The 21,646-nt window shown below is 43.2% G+C and overlaps 1 protein-coding gene across 2 annotated transcripts in view; it reads left to right on the top strand.

The window, feature by feature from the left end:
- ITGA6 (integrin subunit alpha 6) overlaps nucleotides 1-21,646 on the top strand; it is a 65,854-nt gene that overhangs the window by 3,002 nt on the left and 41,206 nt on the right. For both annotated transcript variants that reach the window (XM_079976735.1, XM_079976736.1), the window contains exon 2: nucleotides 20,561-20,688. In XM_079976735.1, coding sequence (XP_079832861.1) covers nucleotides 20,561-20,688 — 128 coding nt within the window. The remainder of the gene's footprint in view (nucleotides 1-20,560; nucleotides 20,689-21,646) is intronic.

Genomic DNA, 21,646 nt, shown 5'->3' with positions numbered 1-21,646 from the left:
TTTACATGTACACATAACACCAAGGGACACAGGTGGCACTGTGGGTTAAACCACAGAGCCTAGGACTTGCTGATCAGAAGGTTGGCAGTTCGAATCCCCGCGACGGGGTGAGCTCCCGTTGCTCGGTCCCTGCTCCTGCCAACCTAGCAGTTTGAAAGCACGTCAAAGTGCAAGTAGATAAATAGGTACCGCTCTGGCAGGAAGGTAAACGGTGTTTCTGTGTGCTGCTCTGGTTCGCCAGAAGTGGCTTAGTCATGCCGGCCACATGACCCGGAAGCTGTACACTGGCTCCCTCGGCCAATAAAGCGAGATGAGCACCGCAACCCCAGTGTCGGTCACGACTCGACCTAATGGTCAGCGGTCCCTTTAGCTTTACCTTACACATAACACCTGTGATCTACCATGCTTTCACAAAAGAGCAGTCCAAAAATAAAAATAATTGATGCCTCATTCCAAACTAGGTAAGGATTTGGAGTTACTCATATTTGGAGTTGTTGCCTGTCGCTTCATTTCCTCCCCCTTTCCTGCCCATGTCTTGTGCCCATGGGTGTAGCCAAGGGGGAGGGGAGCAGAGGAATCCACAAATATTGAAAAGCATTGAAAGTACTCAGTTATTACCAAGTGCCCCTATTTTCATGGGATGTCCCTGATTTAGAGAAGCTGCCCCTGTTTCTGATTTGATCCCATTTTCCTTAGGATGTCCCTATTTTCATTGGAGAAATGTTGTGGGGTATGGAGTTATCCGACCATTAAGCTGTCTGAAGGCAATCCTGCATAGGGAGGTTTGTTTAATGTTTAATGCTTTATTGTGTTTTTATAGGTGTTGGAAGCTGCCCAGAGTGGCTGGGGCAACCCAGTAAGAAGTGTGGGGTATAAATAGTAAAATTATCATTATGGAATGGGATGCCCCTATTGGAGAAATGTTGGAGGGTATGCTGCAGATGAATGAGCTGTAAAGGGGTAGAGCACGAGACTCTTAAGTGCAGGGTTTGGGGTTTGAGCCCCACTTTGCGCAAAAGCTTCATGCATGGCAGCGGGTTGGACTAGATGACCCTTGTGGTCCCTTCCAACTCTACAATTCTGTGATTCTAGGTGCAGGTTGAAAAACGGAAAACGCTTGTAGTTTAAATTGTATTGTTGCTTGAACATTTGGCATAGGAGAAAGCTGTGTGCAGGAACCATCTGGGTATATTTTTTGAAGGACACACTTTTGGTCAAGACTAAATAACCAATTTGGCGCTGGGGAAGAACCTGATAAAAGAGCATGGGAAACAGGTGAAGTGATGCCACCTTTAAGATCAATGCAACTGTGTTGTGTGGCTTGCTCATCTATAGGTAATTGGTGAGATCAGAGTTCCTATATACAACGCCTCTTAACCTGAACATGTTAATAACTGGTGGAAACCTCTGGTCTGTGGGCCAGATATTTGGCCTGCGAGTTTGTTTTGCGAAGCCATGTCCACTCGTCTTTTACTTGATATCATATACATGCATTGGAGGGGGTTGTGCTAGATGGCCATTGGTTTCTGTGATTCTGTATGATGACAGGTGTGGGGCAGGTGAAGATACTGCTGGGCCAAAATGCGGTTTGCAGAGCCCTGTGCATAGCGGCCTGCTGATTGTAAAATTCTGGTTGTCAGCTGATCAATGCTTTCAGAGAGCTGTGCTTGGCATTTGAGGGGGGACTATAACTCAGCTGATTGTCAGAGCTTCAGAGCAGGGCAGTCTGTAAACCCCAAAGAACATCTGATTCAATAATTTACATATAATCCTAGGTTTTCATAAGTGTAGCATTTTTATACATTTAGCACAGGCTTCCTCAGCCTCGGCCCTCCAGACGTTTTTGGCCTACAACTCCTTTGATCCCTAGCTAGCAGGACCAGTGGTCAGGGATGCTGGGAATTGTAGTCTCAAAACATCTGGAGGGCTGAGGTTGAGGAAGCCTGATTTAGCACTTTAGAATGGCGTGTTTTTACGTACTTTATCTTCCTTACACCAACCTAGTATGATCACCCAGCATTATCCTAATTGTAGATGTACAGTTAAGGCTGAGAGTGTTGCTTACGGCCTCTTGCTGACTTCATGGCACAGCTAAAATTCAACGCACAAATTTCATATTCTCAGCAGTGCAATCCTGTGCATGTCTACCCAGAAGTAAGTCCCATTGAGCTCAACGGGGTTTATTCCCAGGTAAGTGAGCATAGGATTTCAATTTCATTCTCTTAGTCTGCAGTCCTATACTCACATTTCTTGGGAATAAGGTAAAGGTAAAGGGACCCCTGACCATTAGGTCCAGTCGTGACCGACTCTGGGGTTGCACGCTCATCTCACTCTGTAGGCCGAGGGAGCCGGCGTTTGTCCTCAGACAGCTTCCGGGTCATGTGGCCAGCATGACTAAGCCGCTTCTGGTGCACCAGAGCAGTGCACGGAAACGCCGTTTACCTTCCCACCGGAGCGGTACCTATTTATCTACTTGCACTTTGACGTGCTTTCGAACTGCTAGGTTGCCAGGAGCTGGGACCAAAAAACAGGAGCTCACCCTGTCGTGGGGATTCGAACTGCTGACCTTCTGATCAGCAAGCCCTAGGCTCTGTGGTTTAACCCACAGCGCCACCCGCATCCCTATTCTATTATTCCCTTATTCTTGGGAATAAGTCCTATCAAATGCAACAGGGCTTATTCACTGTGCTAGAGGAATTCATTTCAGCAAAACTTTGTTTTGCTCCAGGAACTGAGATGGAACAACTCTCATTCAACTCTTGAATATTTTATGTGCAGTAAAGTAATGCATATATTGGAATGGGGAGCCTAAAGTGAAGAAAAACTGTGTTTGCAATGGGCTTAACAATATTTAAACTGCACCTCCTATTAAACATTAGCTTCTTTTCGTTCTGGAGGAGCAGAACGGAAGAGGAGAACTCCCTTTTCTTTGCCCTCAAGGCTCGGGTGAGCTGCCACAAGTACGAACATGTGCTTCCTTTGGGCATGGCTGCCTTATGCCATTGCTGGCGTCGACCCAGCATTTATCAACTTGCCTTTTGACTGTGCATTGTTTGTTGAGCTCTCTCACTTTTTGAGGGGTAGAAATAGACATAGCATCAAAAGCGTTCTTCACAAAAGCTTGGCTCCAGTTATGAGTGTAGAAACACACACATTTAATATAAGATTGCAGCCCTTAACACACCTATTTGGAAGTCATATCCAGTTAAATAAATGTTTAGGACTGGGGCGTAAGGCTGTATTACTGTTTATAAAATGAAAGCCGATGGATCTCAGGCAAAGGACATCAGATATATTTACAGGGGCTCTTGGAGACTTTAAGAACATAAGAGCCTCCTGGATCAAACCAAAGGTGACTAGTCCAGCATCCTATTCTCATGCTAGCCAACCAGATGCCTATATAGTAGTAGTAGTAGTAGTAGTAGTAGTAGTAATAATATTTTAGAAAAAATATTTATACATACAGACATACCCTGTCCTTCTGGCTGGGTTTCCCCAGCCACCCTGGGCGGCTCCCAACAAAATATGAAAAACGTGAAAAAAATCAAACATTAAAAACTTCCTTAAACAGGACTACCTTCAGATGTCTTCTAAAAGTCAGATAGTTGTTCATTTCCTTGACATCTGATAGGAGGGCATTCCACAGGGCAGGCGCCACTACCGAGAAGGCCTCTGTCTGGTTCCCCGTAACCTCACTTCTCTCAGTGAAGGAACCGCCAGAAGGCCCTTGGCGCTAGACCTTAGTGTCCGGGCTGAACGATGGGGGTGTAGACGTTTCTTCAGGTATACTGGACTGAGGCCGTTCCTATGGGAAGCCTAAAAGCAAGACGTGAGCACAATAGGGTTGGGCAATCTGCTTTTCAACGTCACAATATATCACCAGCTAAACATCGCTATATAATTATATATCACGATGTGTGAAATAAGGATGGAGTAATGTAGAGGCACTGGCTGGCTTCATGGTTTTCCCCACTTTGTGATTTTTGCATAGTATTTTGTTGTTTAGTCGTCTTTGTTATGTCCGACTCTCTGTGACCCCATGAACCAGAGCATGCTTTGGAAACTCTCACTTCTTCTCAAAGCTTCTCCTTTTTTATGTCCATGGAGTTTTCATGGCAAAATACTTGAGTGGTTTGCCAGTTCCTTCTCCGGTTGCATAGTATACACACACACATCGTGATTTGCAATATATTGCCAGGTCAAAAGTTATGAAACCGCTATCACGATATGGACTTCAAATTAGTTTTGGACAATATATCAATATATTGCCCAGCCCTAGAGTGTGAGAGTTCTCTTCCAACTTTAACTGTCTTGAGGATTTTATTTTATTTTTACAATCAAGTGGTATATAAACTTTATGAAACAAACAAAAAAACTTGAACAGCAACTGGTATTCAGAGGCACACTGGCTCTGACAGTGAAGAGTAGAGCATAGTAGCCATTGCGGTTTGTAGTCTTTTCTCCTCCATTAATTTGCCTAATGCAAGCTGGTTTCAAGATTCATATAGTTCTGACAACCGCAGAAAAAATATCTAATTAAATTTGTATACTGCCCTTCATCCGAAGATCTCGGGGCAGGTTCACGGCATAAAAATACAAAATGCATAATAAAAACAAGGACAAACCAAACCAAGCCCATAATCCCTGCCTCCCACCAACACATTTAAAAGGACATCGAGTGTTAATCAGCCCAAGGCCTGGTTGAAGAGGAATGTTTTCACTTCCTCAAATAGAAGAAGTGCTATCTTAAGTTGGCAGGGATATTTATACACCCATAGTTGTGGAAGGCTAAACGTTATAAGGAAGGGAAATGAAATGCAAAAATGGAGGCTGTGATAAATATGTTCTTGAATGCATGTCAAATTATCCCTCTGTCCAATTGTAGCTCACTCAATAATGGAACGTTTCCATATTAAAAACATGTGAAACTTTCTTTGGAATAGTGAGGTCACCCCAGGATGTGCATCAGGTGAGGTGAGGTGAAGTGAGGTCCACATGGACTTAGAAAAATATATATATACTCGTCTCTTATGTTGATAAGGAGGAAGCCACATTTGCTTTTGTTTCTTACTACATCTTTGTCTCACCTTTCCTCCAAGAAACCCAAGGCCTTGTATAGCCATGGTTCTTCCCAATGAGCCACCCATATTTTATTATCGCAACCACCCTGAGAGGTAGATTGACCCAGGTTGATCTGGCGAGCTTTGTGGATGACTGTGGGCTTGAACCTAGGCTTTCTCAGTCCTAATGTGGCACCAGTCACATTCACACAATACATTTGAAGCAGTATAAGACGGGGTGAGCTCCTGTTGTTCGGTCCCTGCTGCTGCCAACCCAGCAGTTCGAAAGCACGTCAAAGTGTAAGTAGATAAATAGGTACCACTCCAGCGGGAAGGTAAACGGCGTTTCCGTGTGCTGCTCTGGTTCGCCAGAAGCGGCTTAGTCATGCTGGCCACATGACCTGGAAGCTGTCTGCAGACAAACACCAGCTCCCTCGGCCAATAAAGCGAGATGAGCGCCGCAACCCCAGAGTCGGTCACGACTGGACCTGGTGGTCAGGGGTCCCTTTACCTTTAACAGTCTTGGCTTCCCCAAAAGCAGTGGTGGAGCTGCAAGCTTTGGGGGCAGGTGAAGAGCAGGCAAGGTCGTGGCTGGCACACGTCCTGGTAGCGTGGCGCACTGCCCACAGGGGCGTGGCGCATGTCCCGGGGGCGTGGCACCCTGCGCACGGGGGGGAGGAGCTGCAATGGCACCCCACTGGGATTGTGCCACTGGGGGGTGCGCTCCCCCTGCACCCCTGTTCCTCCACCAGTGCCCAAAAACATTATGGGAGTTGTTGTTAAGAGTGATGACAATTGTTAGGAGACCAGTATTCCACACACACAGCAGCAATTCCAGAGTGGTTTAACAATCGGGTCCTATTCACAGGGAGTTCTGTGGGGGGAATAGAGCTTTCCTCACAACTCTTAACATCTGTAACAAACTACCACTCCCAGAATTCTTTGGGGGAAGCCATGACCATTTAAAGTGGTATCATACTGCTTCAAATGTATTGTTCGAATGTAGTCCTTCTAACCACGACACCACACTGGGCCTGAAAGCTATACTTTTCCTTGCTAAGTGTGGCAATGCTATACAGATATTAAGTATTAATATTACTACTTCAAAACAAAATACCAGAACCTGTTTGTCAGTTGATAAGAATCTTGGGCAATCTTGGTAGTCAGGAATATATATTGGCTACTGTCTCCCAAATAGTATTGTTTCCTGGTGCATTAGACATTAAAAAATTTCCCGATACAGGGTTGCCTTCAGATGTCTTCTAAAAGTCAGATAGTTGTTTATTTCCTTGACATCTGATAGTGCATTTGGGGTGAGAATCATTTAAACACTAATGTGAGCACCTTAAATTGTGCCCAGAAACGAACTGGCAACCAACACAAACCAATGGCCCAAAGACGAACATTTGGTTGATGGTTTGAAATCAAAATCTCTATTCAGCATTCTTATTGCTGTCAAGGGGCACCAAGCAGGTTACAACATGTCCTCACGACCGCCCTGTGAAGTAAGAAAGACAAGGAGATAGTGATTTACTCAAGGTCGAGAGAACTTAAGGGCTTGTATTCACAACAATGTGTTTCCCCCCAACCAAATCTTAACATCCAGTCGCTTCTCCTCATAGACACACCAAATGTGAGCGACATTATCCTTTTCTCCTTCAAGAGAATCAGGATTAACTCTGTGACACACTGCAGTGTTCTCCACAAGGCCCTTGCTGGAATGAGTGGAAATGTTTGTTAATCTAAAAAAAGTACCAAATGTAAACACAAGTTTAAGGTGCAATCTGTCTAGTTCAGCTGCTCTGTCACCTCCATTTGTTTCCTTGTGACTTCTTGTTTGCAAATCCCATGCAAGTCCCACAGAAAGTTTGGAGTGGGGATGTTAAGAAAGTGTGTGTGTGTGTGTGTGTGTTAGTGTGTATGGGAAGCAATGTTTGGTGTGCAGCGATTTAAGTGCTATGTGTGTAAAGCACTAGTTGACATACAGGGACTTCAGTTGATTTATAAGAGCAATGAATTGTTTGCAAACGGATTGCTTGCACACCCTGCCTTAAAAGAGTTCCTATATGCAGCAAATGTGCATATGCTGAATTACCGGTAGATAAACTGGTGGTTTCTTTGTTTCCTGTTAAAAACAGCTAGCTAGGTCTGAGCCCGCCTAACAACTCTGTGGCCTGAAGAACAATATAGGGGGCATTATTTGGGTTAATTTGTATGGCGGTGGTTGTTTTTTGGTCAGGAATCATTTCCCCCCTCTGTATAACTGAAGAAAATTCAGTACATGCTCCGTTGATGCACAGATCTCTCCCATGGTCAGATTTGTCTTTAGCATACATTTCTAATTGTGGGCGAGATTTGTGTGTTAGTACTTCACGGTTCTTGTGTTTTTCCAGATATGCAAAAGAGCAGAAGTTGCTCTTGCACCTGCAAAATCTGGACAGCGGGCAGGAGAGAGTAGAATGTGTATCAAATATCTCTTTGCTCTTAAAAAAAAACAGCCATCACGCCCACCTCCCCAATTATCTTTTGTAGCTGAAAAATAAGACCTGTGAGGCAGCTGGCAATTTGTCATAGGTGACTCGGTGGGGGAGGGGAAGGCAGTCATGGAGGCATAAGAATATGGCCAGGGCGAAAGTTGAAACTGCACATGTGTGGCCTTGTGTGATGTGACTGTGCCACACAAGTAGATTTTGTTTCTAAGAAAATGAATTCCAGTTGTTGGGAATCACAAATATTGCACTTGAGTCGGGCTCTAAATGCAGGCTTCCCGTAGGCCACTGTGAGAACAGGATACTAGACTAGAAAGGCCTTTGGCCTGATCCAGCACATTTTTCTTATGTCCTTAAAACATGTACAGATGTTCAAGTAGGTTGCTGTGTGTCCATGTTGCAGTTGTGTCATGTGCTTGGGCATACCAAAAGATAATTTTGTTTCTTGTGCTTCTGTATATTTTAACTTCTACTCATAAACACTTAAGTGAGTCTCACAGCTCTGAAGTATTGGCCCGTTAGGGGAGGTAATGAGATTTCTTAAAAAACAGATTAGTTTCTCTTGTAACGCACTGCTCATAGATAAGCTTTATCTTCACACAGGTTGAGTAGTCTTAATGCATACATGAATCTTTTAAAGTGTGTATAAAAAGTGTGGTGTTGTATAAAAGACCGGCTACTAAACACCAAATACAGGCAGTGGTCAATTTGCGTTCTGAGGCACTGTGCGCTGACATGAAATTGTGTAGAATTGGAACACCCATTGGAAAAAACCTGCAAACCGCCTGTTCCACCCCTTTTTGCGACATTTTCAGGTCACTTCTGGGTTCGGTGTAATGCGCATGTGTGCAGTTGCCTCGTTGCCTGTAAGCTTTTTGAAAAATGGACTTTATAATATCTTGGAATAGCAACTACATACTCAGCCATATCTTTTACTTTGTGTTACAAATTGTTTTTTATTTTTGTTTGTATTTATCAGCTTACTTTTTCTACGACTCAGATGTTTCTGCGAGTATGTATAGATGTTTGGGTTTTTTTTATAAAAAAAGATAGGAAGCATGGGTTGTGTGACAAATATAACCAATGTGCCCAACTGGGAGGATAATTCTGATCCATGTATCCTGAATAAAGTAGTAATGAATACAGGTATTTGGGGAAATCCTTTCATAAGCATGTATCAGATGAAAAGAAAACAGTGTTTGCTGCAGTTCATCCATCTTGCTTGTGGAAAATAAAGTGTGCCATATGGCTGCAATCCTAAACACACTTACCTGGAGTCAAGTTCCATTAAAATCAGTAAGTCTTACTTCCAAGTACATGTGCACAGAATTGTGCTGTAAAGCATGCTACTGGGTTGCAACTATTTTGAGTTTAAGTGAACTTGAGCATACCTTAATTAAATGTGTAGTGATTCTAATCCACTTTATTTTGTTCACTTACTTAAAAGATTTAAACTCCATTTTTCCATCTATGGTCCCCAAGGTGACTTACAAACAGAATAAAATAATGCAAGGAGCCATCTATAGTCACGGTCTCAGGCAGAATCTGAGAATCTTTTAGCAGTGCTAACAAGAGAATAGGATTGGTGGTTCGGGACTAATTTGATTTTGTGACCTTGAGAGCTTTAATTCGAAGAAGATTGTATTTCAGGTTCCCAGCTGTGCTTGACCTGTACAGTCTTCCATTCACACCATAGCTTTCCCCCCATTTTATTTTTATTTTTGGAAAGGATCAATCGCTCTTCCTAATTTCATCTCTATACACCACAACCTCATTGAGTAACAGAGACTTGATAAGGTTAGAGGCATTTGTTTCACCTATCAGGATGAGCGGGTGTAGCAATCCTCAGAGCTCATTTGTGGCTTTTGAAAAGTGACATTATTTATTTGTTTAAAAAAGAGTTGCGTCAAGATGTCAGAGTCCAGTTCTACCGTGGGGGTTTAATTCAAGTGACAGCTGGCTTCTGTATTTGGCATGAGCTTTCAATCTGTGAACCAACCCCACCTGTTTTTTGCCAGGCAATTGGATCTTCACAATAAATAAAACACATAAGAGGGGGAAATGAGACACACGGCCTCCTGCAAGAGTAGAGAGGAGCTTGGTGGAAGTCTGTATAGATTAGCAAGACTTTACCAAATATGCACTGATAATGATTCAGAAACTTGATGCCATGTTTCTTCATACTGATACTCATACTCCAAAGCCCTATGTATCCACTGAGAGGCCCAATCTTCAGGCCTGGAGCTGGTGCAGCAAAAATAGATAAATAAATAGCACGACAACATCAACCCTCCCTCCAATTTTCCACCCTGGCCAGCATTAGCTGGTGGAGCTTTGGGTGCAGCAGTTGATCTTCCTCACTGCTCCGCAGCTGGAGTTTTGGATTATTCGGCCTCAAAGTATAGAAAACTGCTTTACACTGAATCAGACCATTGGGTCCATCTAGCTCAGGGAGCAAGTGTTGAGGCTGGAGACATTCCCTGCCCCTACCTGGATATGCTGAGGATGAAACTGGGGTGGGGGTGGGGCCTTCTACATGAACCATCTGCCCTATCACTGACCTATAGTCCTTCCTCTTTTGGAATATTTGGTTTTGGTGAGTCATCTTGTGAGTGTTCCACTCTGATCGGCGGAAAACAATGAATAAATGTGCTCGCTCAGCACTGGGTAGGAGCCAGTCTTGCCATGACTTTGGCATGTCGTGAAATGGCCGTTGCGGCAGGGAGCATTGGTTCATTTGTTGCCTAAGCATCATGCGCACTTTCGCTCTCTTCCCCCTCCACCCTGCCAAACAGCAGCAGCAGAATGTCGGCGATGAAATGGCTGCTCTTTGGGCAAATGCTGGGTCTCAAAAATAATTCGGAGCAGCACCAGTCTACTTTAGGCTTTAGACTGTGAAAGAAATTGTCCACTCGTCATGTCCCAGAAGCTGTTTTCACTAACTGCTTCTTGGAATTCTTGCTAAGACAATGCTCTCATTCACGCCACACTCTGAATGAGGGCTCAGCAATTGGTTTCATTTTTTAAAACCATGGTAATCTCTAGTTCTCTCCGAATTTTCACTTAATCTTTCCTGTAAAGTTTTACATGCTTAAGATTCTTCAACATTGCTGGTGAGTAACTCATATTTGAAATCCCGAGTTTAATACTGGGATCAAATAAAGGAACAGCCCCCCACAGTTCCCCCCCCCCATTTCCTCTGAGAAAGGAGAAAAGTGTACAGAGAAAAGTGTGATTTTGAGCAATAAAAGGAGAAGGTGCTTAATTCTTTCCCAGCCACCTGATTTCCCATTCACAATTCCTGCTAAGCTGCTTTCCCTCCCATGCCATTCCAGATGCATGTTTTACATAAGAGCAGATAACCCAAAGAAGAGCCTTGCTAGATCAAGCCTAGCATCCTGTTTCCGGCAGTGGCCAATTAGATGCTTCTGGTGAGATCGCAAGCAGGATATGACGGCAACCGCCTTTACCCTGCAGATGTGGCAGTTGCAATTAAATGCAGAACTGCAGGATAGAACCAGCTATGTAGAAGAGCTCTTTGAGGAACGATGCTCCTGAAAATCCTTTCTTAGAAATACTTGAAAGCAGGGCAATTTCACTCACCTCTCCATGTATTCAGGCCAAAAATTGCATGCAGTGTTGGGGGTGAATGGTCGCGGGCCAGTTGGCTTTAATACTACAAGTCATGGCTGGGTTTATCCTTGCTCTGAAGTTCTGCACAAAAAGAATGTTACAGTGGTACCTTGGCTCTTGAACTTAATCCATTCCGGGAGTCTGTTCGACTCCCAAAACCGTTTGAAAACCAAGGTGCAGCTTCCGATTGGCTGCAGGAACTTCCTGCACTCAAGCAAAAGCCGTGTTGGATGTTTGGCTTCCGAAAAATGTTCGCAAACCGGAACACTGACTTCTGGGTTAGCGGCGTTCGGGAGCCGATTTGTTCGGCAACTAAGCCGTTCGAGAACCAAGGTACCACTGTACTCTTAAACTGAGTAAAGGATCGAAAATATGGAGATCTTCCACCTTCATTAAAAATTTTAGAAACCCCGGAGATTTGAAATAGTTCGTTGGATTTTCTACTTCAGTTCTTGCCAGACATCACCTTGGTTCAGATGTCATTCATTTATGTATGTATGCCATTTATTTATGTAAGCCACTCTCTGTGTGGCTTACACAAATCAGTGCTGAGATGGTCCCTGCCATCAGGTTCATGAACTAAAAAGATATAACACAGCAAAAAATGGGAGGGAAGGAAGTTCATGAGCAAGCCATGCTTTGAACATTGGGGTCCAGGGCCTCTCCAATTGTCTCCTGCCCTTCCTGGTTCACAATAAATGTAGCTCGCTATGAAGTCCAAATCAGGCAAAAGGCCATTACCACTAACTGTAGTTCCCCTCTTAATCAAAAATAGAAACCATGGTTTGGAATGGGTTTTCAGTTGTGGTTTGGAGGCAAACTATGGTTTGTGGCAGCAATAGTTTGCTTGATTTGGAGATTGTGGTAAACTAGATTACCATGGAATTGTGGGATGGGGTGGGGTGGAAATCAGAGTTCATGAGGAGAAAAGGAAAGATAACAATGGAGCATGTAGGGCATGAGACATGATCCTGGTAGTTTGACCATGACATCTAAACAAGGTTACTGTGCTGTGTTTGATGCCGTGACAGTTTTAAAGCTGCCTGTAATTTTATTTAAGACAGGCAGGGTATTACACTGTGGTGACAAAGTGGAAGTATATAATCCTTACTGGAATGCAATTCAATTATAACGGCTAAGTTAAGTAGCTTTAGGTTATTATACATTGGTTCTGTCATCTTCATTTGGGTAAGGAGTTGGCAGAGGCAGCACTGAGATCAGAGATCAGTGTACGGAATATCAATGCACATCTTATTTTATTAACATATAAATCAACCTCGTATATCCTGATAAAACTTAAAGCGCTGTTCTCATCGTATGAAAAGTGGCTCCGAGGGGGGAAAGTGTGTCTAGAAACTGCACTGCGACGTGCTTAGATGGAGGACTGACTTATAGAAGGTGTGCTACCAGTTTGATGGCTCCTGGCCATTGTAGCAAAGACCATAAATCAACAAGTGGAGATAAGCATTTCCACCTGTTAAGGAATCTGTGACTGGCTGGTGCATGTCCATAATTACAGACTTACATCTTTTTTATGCTGTGGTCTTTGAAAACCAGAACCCACCTTTAGCCCAAGAGTGCATTTGGGGACCCCCATCTTTACTTATTGTACTGCTGTTTTTGCAACCCCTCTAAGATAAGGCTGTGACACGGGGGGGGGGGGGTCACGACCCACCTGCAGAAGCCCAGTGTACAATGTTGTACAGCAGGGATAGGAAACCTCAGGTTCAGGGGCTCAATTGCAGCTCTCCAGACTTCACCCCTCACTGGTCTTGCTTCACAGTCTCCTTCAATGCTTTTGGGAGTGGCCGCCAAGACCATATAACACTGGTCCTGAAAGATCTTCATTGGCTCCCAGTACATTTCCGAGCACAATTCAAAGTGTTGGTGCTGACCTTTAAAGCCCTAAATGGCCTCAGTCCAGTATACCTGAAGGAGCGTCTCCACCCCCATTGTCCATCCTGGACACTGAGGTCCAGCGCCAAGGGCCTTCTGGCGGTTCCCTCGCTGCGAGAAGCCAAGTTACAGGGAACCAGGCAGAGGGCCTTCTCAGTAGTGGCACCTGCCCTGTGGAACGCCCTCCCAGCAGATGTCAAGGCAATAAACAACTATTTTGCTTGTAAAAGACAACTGAAAGCGGCCCTGTTTAGGGAAGTTTTTAAGGTTTGATGCTTTATTGTTTTTAATATTCAGTTGGAAGCCGCCCAGAGTGGCTGGGGAAACCCAGCCAGATGGGCGGGGTATAAATATGATTATGATTATGATTATGATGCCTTCCTAGAACATGTTTTTGAACTCTGAAAATGCCTGCCAGGATAGAGTGTATAGAGGTGTGTGTTTGTTTGTAGAAACCAGCCTATTCTACAAAGGTAAAATTTACAGTCATTGCTCCACCCACTTTTGCCTCTAGCTCCACCCACTGTTGGCACATGACCCCTGGAGAGTTGCCCATAAGGGAATGCTGCCTTCTGGGTGAAAAAAGGGTTCTCAGCTCCTGCTGTATGGTGTTCCTCTCAGCAAGCATACTGCTGCAAGTACATTTGAGATGTGGGTAGGACAACACATCTAGTACAGTGGTACCTCAGGTTAAGTACTTAATTCATTCCGAAGGTCTGTACTTAACCTGAAACTGTTCTTAACCTGAAGCACCACTTTAGCTAATGGGGCCTCCTGCTGCTGCCGCACTGCTGGAGCACGATTTCTGTTCTCATCCTGAAGCAAAGTTCTTAACCCGAGGTAATATTTCTGGGTTAGCGGAGACTGTAACCAGAAGCGTATGTAACCCGAGGTACCACTGCATTCTACTTGGACTATAGCAAATGGAAGCTGAGACAAGGATAGCAGAACAGTAAAAACAGGGAGTTGGGTCCATCAAAGTGTTTACTGAATCAAGGTCAAAGTTGTGTGTGCAGGCGAATCTAGATTCCTGAAATGAAGACCTCCAGATTCGAGATTACATTCTGCAATTTCAATGCACAAGGATGAGTTTCAGTCCAGTTATGAAACCTGAAAGACAAACGAAGCATTAGTTTGTGGAATTAAGTAAGGCTGCAAGCTTTGGTCTATTTACTTGGAAGCAATATCCGCTGAATACAGTGAGACTTGTCTCTAAATAGAAGATAGCCCTTCAAACCCTCAGGGGAAAGAGTGCAGAGTGGAGACGGTGCTAAAAAAAACCAACCCCTTGATTCTGTGCTTATTTGATAGGTTCCAAATGCATCTCTCTGTTATAATGTACTCCCTTCGCTGGGCCTGACCAATAATACATTTCTTTTCAACTGGGCTGAGCGCTAAAGGAGCACTGGTTCCTAATTCAGTAGCCTCTTTTGGAACTATTAAAAATAGCTAAATCCAAGAACGGGTGCGTACAAGAGATAGTAAAGAGAGAGGCCAGGGAAAACGAAAAACCAGCTGTTCTGTTCTTCCTTTTCAGACTAGGCTGATGTAGACACGAAGAGACAGATGGGCAGAGCTTTGCCATGCAGCCAGAGACAGGCAACACAATCCTGTCTCTTCCTTAAATGTAAACCTTTTGTCTTCAGTGAAGTTGTTAATGAATGAATCATTCCTTTGTATAAAAGGGTCATCATTTCTTTAAAAAACAAAACAATAGCCAGAGCTAGCTAGCCTAATAAGGAAAGCATCTGAACTGAGAATTTGAAATTTAATGGGATTAGCTAAAATTTAACTAGTTGTGATGAAACTTTTCTGGAAAGGCTAGCTAATCAACCCACAGTCAGTGATGGTGTTTCTTTTTAGCGACCCTGTCTGGCCGTCCTCATTCCTCTTTTTCTATGCCTTTTTGTTCTCTGAAAGATAGAAATGTTGTATTAGCTGTCAGCTCCAGAGCAATCTTGCCCTTGTGTTGTTGCTGTTAAAAAGTTATTCCCTTCTTTCCCTCTCCACAAAGGAGTAGCACAGAGCAGCATGCAAATATAAAAAGCAGACTTTTAAGAATGCTCTAACCTTGAAAACGTAATCAAAACAAAATAAAAAAATTCCTTCCAGTAGCACCTTAAAGACCAACTAAGTTAGTTCTTGGTATGAGCTTTCGTGTGCATGCACACTTCTTCAGATACTTCTTGGTATCTGAAGAAGTGTGCATGCACACGAAAGCTCATACCAAGAACTAACTTAGTTGGTCTTTAAGGTGCTACTGGAAGGAATTTTTTTATTTTGTTTTGACTATGGCAGACCAACACGGCTACCTATCTGTAACTTGAAAACGTAAGTCAACCTCAATAACAGCAGCAATGAGCAAAAAACTCAGAAAGAGCAGCATTAACAAGCACCCTACTCTTTCAAACACTGCTTTTATTTGTTTTGCTTTTATTGCCTTGTGCTTGGAAAACCATCATGGTAATGGATGTGCAAATTGACTTTGGGGAGAACCACCACCAAGAAGTCTCTGTTAGCCAGCCACCTTGCCTTGGAAAGGGGTAGCGAGAGGGAGAAAGTACTAAAGGCTGGACCCTGGTGGGAATTTTTAACAACCAGGCAGGTTCATATGGAGACCATTTAATGCTTTGTGGATCACAACCAACATACTGAATTGTGCCAGAAAACAAACTGATAGCCAGCAATGCTGTTTAACCATCATATATTGTTGCTTTGCTGACTCATTTCAATAGGGCATTGACAACTTATTTCAGCATCCTCTCTGTCACTTAAAAACGTGAGTGGATACCAAAGTTTCCATGGAAATAGGTGTAGAAAAACCAGCTGTCCTAGCAATTCTAAGTGGAGGTAGAATTCTTGTGGACTATTGCTTGTTACAGTTTGGGGACCATTCACTCAACTGAACAGCACTAATTTTTTTTCATATAATCATAGACTCCAGAGAAATCAAGAGTGTGAATAAATAAATATGTATGTATGTATGTACTTAAAAGCAGTTATGTAATTTTTAAAATTTAAAAAAAAAATTCTTACATGATTGTATAAATAGAGCTGCAACAAGGCTGCTTCATAAATGTTAACATAATAAACTTCTTTTTATCATTTATCGTATGTCTAATAACAGAACAGAGTGCTTTCTAGATCCAGCTCCATCCTGTCAGGGTCCCCCATCGCAACAAAAATAAAACAGGACATTGTCCGCTTCACTTTCTCAGTTCTTTGGCAACCTAATATAAACTAACATTTTGTAAAGCCACAAAGTGTGGCAATTTCCACTATTCCTTTTTCTTTCTTGTTAAAAATCTAGCCAGAGAGGATTTACCAGGCAGTTCCATTATAATTGGGAAAAGAACTAGTAAAACCAAAGTGAGATGGAAGCAGAATAAAAATGAGGTAAAAATAAAAGAGGTCTTACAGCGAGGGAGGAGAGCCATACCGAAAGCACAGAGCTATCAAATGAATGGTTTGGCGCCGAATATTTCACTCTGAATGACAATTACAGCTCAGGCCTTGCTATTGATTTCAGTGGGAATTTAGCTACCAACCTTTGGTTTGGGTGTAGAAAGCCCTACACAGTTTGGAACCAGAATACCTGAAAGTAGGCACCTCACCCTTTATATGCCCTATTGATCACTGTGTTCTGTGTTCCTACCAATACCGCCTTAACTAGCAGGTCCATTCTGCACAATGTAGGAATTGGGGATGGTCAAAATGTAAACGAAGGGGACATTGGTCAGGTGAAAAGGGAAAAGGGAATGTGGAAGAAGGGGGGGGTGGCAGCCCTTAGTCTTATATATTTGTGTTTCTCTAACATTTAGGTCTTCTTAGAGACTATCCTTAAAGACAGCATATCCCAACTCTAGACTACTATTGCGAATTGGAACGATTCGCAATAGCGAATCGTGTATACCTGGTCGGGGTTTTGTGTCTCACGGTCTTTCCAATGAATAGTCTAATAAATAGTCATTGAAAGTTGTTGTCAAAAATGAACCTGTTGCCTTTGGGTTTCATAAGGTGGTGTAGCAATCAAGATTTTAAGGGTCGCAAAAATAAAAGCTGTGGTTTTTCTCAATTTTCTTTCCGTCCTGCCACTCAGACAGGTTTTTCGTTGACCAACGGTGGTGGTCCAGAGAACTTTAAGCCTACTTAGGTTAAGCCAGCAACAAGGTGGAGCTCGATAAAATTTTTGAATTGTCCTGAGAATGTTCCTCAAGACAAACCCAAGTCAGTTAGACACACACACTGTGTGTGGGTGGGTTGAAGTTCAAAAGGAAATGCATATTTGCTTAGGGAACACCCAGTCCTGTCAGCCAACAGCTACTAGCGTGTTTATCGGCGGCATGTGATAAATTTCACCTTGATTCCTCTTTTATTGCCCTTTAAATATATGTGCTTTAAAAGAAACTTGTAGGCATATTTCATTTCCTCCCTTTCTTAAAAAGTAAAAGGAAAATATATTTGTATGCACGTATTACACACACACACACACGCTTATACAGTGGTACCTCAGGTTACATACGCTTCAGGTTACAGCCTCCGCTAACCCAGAAATAGTACCTCGGGTTAAGAACTTTGCTTCAGGATGAGAACAGAAATTGTGCTCCGGTGGCGCAGCGGCTGCAGGAGGCCCCATTAGCTAAAGTGGTGCTTCAGGTTAAGAACAGTTTCAGGTTAAGAACGGACCTCCAGAACGAATTAAGTATTTAACCTGAGGTACCACTGTACACATATATATTTAATAACTTTGGTTTTTTCTACATTTGACTTCTTTCGGTCTGATCCTGTGCTTTCTGTCTTACAAGTAAATGCCACTGAGTTCAGTGGAACTTGAAGGTAGAGCAGTTCCAGGGAATCTTTTTTGGAGAATCAGTTTTTACTTTCTTTCCAAGGAGCTGAAGAGGAAGATGATTCAATGGTTATTCATAATAATACAGGTTGTGAAAAGTCTAGTGAAATGGATTGACAGGCGGTACAGGACAAACAAAAGGAAGCACTTCAGACAGTGTTGATTAATTTATTGAATTCACGGCCATAAAATATGGGCATGACCTCTGGCTTTTAATAACTTTTAAAGAAAGGGATTAGATTAGACATTTCTATGGAGAACGGGTCTTTCAGAGACTGCAAGTCAGGGCAGCTGAATGAAACGGGCCTGTCCAGAGAGAGAATATGCAGAGACAAACACCCAGTAATGAGATTACCAAGGGTAGTTGGGAGGCCACCTTGGATATGCCTTTGACCCTGACTGTCGACATATTTCCACTCCCACTGACCCATCATAGCAGAAGTGGCGAGTCCTGCTTTGAAACTGGGACCGTTTCTAGCAAGTAAATGTGTGGTGCTGCCATATTCAGGATTGGACTTGTTGCAATCTGTCTCGTCTCAAAAGACAATGGAGTCCACCTCTGGGGTTGAAGTCCAACGGCTGCATTAGCAGCACCGAAGGGACCTCCCTGTGGCACAAGCCTGGGGCTCCGTATATGGAAGCCCTGGGCTTCCCAGATGAGAAGACTCCTCCCTGGTGTGGTGCAGTGGTTAAGAGCGGTAGACTTGTAATCTGGTGAACCGGGTTCGCGTCTCCGCTCCTCCACATGCAGCTGCTGGGTGACCTTGGGGCAGTCACACTTCTCTGAAGTCTCTCAGCCCCACTCACCTCACAGAGTGTTTGTTGTGGGGGAGGAAGGGAAAGGAGAATGTTAGCCGCTTTGAGACTCCTTTGGGTAGTGATAAAGCGGGATATCAAATCCAAACTCTTCTTCTTCCTCCTCCCCTCTCGGCCTCGCCGATGTGATCCAAAGGAAAGCAGAGCAATACGTTTGGCACCTGCTTGATGGCACGTTTTGCCGAAAGGAGGCATACAAGGCATCATCCAGCTGTCTTATGGACGCCCCTCCAGATTTGTGTAGGGCAGTGGTGTCCAAACTTTTTCCAAAGAGGGCCAGATTTGATGAAGGGAAGGGCTGTGAGGACCGACCAAAGGGCCAACCAACGTTGACATTTTTTAGAATTTTACCCCAAGAAATAAACTGCCACAGGGGCCAGATTAGGCCCCCAAAATGGACTTTGGACATGCCTGGGGTAGAGTGATGGGGTCTGGATTTGGGTGGGGTCAAAAGCAGCCTTCAAGGCATCTCTATCTGCCCTTTAAGACTCTCACCAGGCCACACTTATCTTAGTCTTTTTTCTATTCAAAACCTCATTCCAAATAAAAAAATCCATTGGAGATTAACTCACCAGAGTTCACTAGGCCTGCTCTGCTGGCTTTTTATTTGGAGGGAGTTGGAGGAGCATTTAAATAGCAACGGGCGTAGTTACCTGCTGTCTGAAGTGGTATGATCCATACTGCTATTATACCATTACTCTTACCACCTTGTTCTGCTGAACTTGTAGATAAGACCCAAGTTCAGTTTTAGGACAATATAGGCTTGTTCCACCTGGAGTAGACTAGAGCTGGGTAGGGGGGTGGAATGCAGCAACATTTATATTGCCCACCATGCAAAGAACAGCTCAGGTAGGAAATTGGTGCTCCACGCCAATCTCTGACACGTCTTGCAATATGTTTTGTTTTGTTTTTTTCAATAATTTTTTTATTGGATTTTCCACAATGATAACACAAACCACAAAGCAAAATGACACACAAAAACAGAAAAAGAAGAAAGAAAGAAAAAAGGGAACAATAAACAGATAAACAATAACAACTTAATTCTTCACAAATCCAACCTTTTAAACATCTTGGCTGACTTCCTCAAATCCCTCCCTTCTGAGTTTCCTTGTAATTAGAAGTAACAGCTTTCCAATATCATTATTAAACTAAAACAATTTCCAATTATAGTCCATCTTATTCACTTTTCTTAACATTCTAAATCCCATTTATTTAATTATAACTTAGTTTAATCCTAGGCCTATTTGTTTCTTTCAAGTAATTTCTAATTGTTTATATTACAATATTTATTCAAATAGTCCTTAAATTTCCTCCAGCCCTCTTGAAACTCCTTTCTATGCAATATGTTATTTGTGGGAAACAGCCGGTGCCATCCAAACTAGACAGAAGCGGAATTGTAAAACAAATAAATATAAAATGTATGCATACAGTCGTACCTTGGAAGTCGAACGGAATGCATTCTGGAAGTCCGTTTGACTTCCAAAACGTTCAGAAACCAAAGCGCGGCTTCTGCTTGGCTGAAGGAAGCTCCTGCAGCCAATCAGAAACTGCGGAAGCCCCGTCGGATGGTCAGCTTCCAAAAATAGTTCACAAACTGGAACAGTCACTTCCGGGTTTGCGGCATTCGGGAGCCAAAATGTTCGAGAACTAAGCTGTTCAAAAACCAAGGTACGATTGTATCTATCTATTGCATTTTATTTTCTTCTGCAAATTTTTGGAAGTTCAGCTTTCCTCCACCTTGGTTTTGGCATTTCCTTTTGTGACATTCCCCCACTGTCCATTCCTCAGACAGAGTTCTGCTGTTCGTCTCTCAACAGGTTGCTGGTTGGTGCCCCTCGAGAAAAAGGTTTCCCGTCACAGCTAGCCAATAGAACTGGAGGGTTGTACAGCTGTGACATCGCAACTCCAAATGCGAAATGCACACGGATAAAATTCGATGAGAAAGGTGAGCTCAGCAATATCTAGGCTTCGTTCTGTTCTGTTTTACGCAAGGTTCAAACGCTCATTTTTAAAAAAATAATAATAAACCATTTGGGAGGCGTGGAATCTTATTTGTTGCTTTAATTTATCCTCTGGGAAGTTATTGACCATTATTTGAGAACAGTGCCATGGTGCCTCTGACTAAGACATGGGCACAGAACCCATATTTACCTAAATCAGCCTGGTATGCTGTTGAGCGACTCTCATTCATTTCTAGGAAGGTTACGCCGAAGAACTTCCTGATGCTTGTGTCCTTTTTAATAAAGCCAAGTTTTTATTAAAGCCTTTTCATAATACAAGAAGATAAATAACACAACAAATGTTGCTGCTGACCTTTAAAGTCCTAAACAGCCTTGGCCCAGTATCCCCACCCACATCGTTCTGCCCGGACACTGAGGTCCAGCTCTGAGGGACTTCTGGTGGTTCCCTCCCTGCAAGAAGCGAGGTTACAGAGAATCAGGCAGAGGGCGAATGCACATCAGATGTCAAGGAAATAAACAGCTATCTGACTTTTAGAAGACATCTGAAGGCAGCCATTTAGGGAAATTTTTTAATCTCTGATGTTTTATTGTATTTTTATTATTCTGTTGGGAGCTGCCCAGAGTGACTGGGGAAATTGTTGTTGTTGTTGTTGTTGTTATTTCTATTGGGAGTCACCCAGCGTGGCTAGGGAAACCCAGCCAGATGGGTGGGGTATAAATAAATTATTATTGTTATTGTTATTATACTAAAAGAAAAACATACAAAGGGAAAGAAAAACACCCTCTCTCAAAAGGTAGCTCTTAACCTTTGTCTCACGCAGAAACTGGAGGACACTTCCAGCTTTCACCTGGAAGCGTTCCTTTTTCTTCCAGTCTCTCACGCTGGGAGGGCTTCCCTTCCTCTCACTGCCATTACGTTTGGATTTTCCCAGACATTACTAG

The sequence above is a fragment of the Podarcis cretensis genome (assembly GCF_951804945.1).
Source record: "Podarcis cretensis genome assembly, chromosome: 1".
NCBI lineage: Eukaryota > Metazoa > Chordata > Lepidosauria > Squamata > Lacertidae > Podarcis > Podarcis cretensis.
The sequence above is the reverse complement of the archived record's forward strand: the minus strand, read 5'-3'. Positions and strand labels throughout refer to the sequence as shown.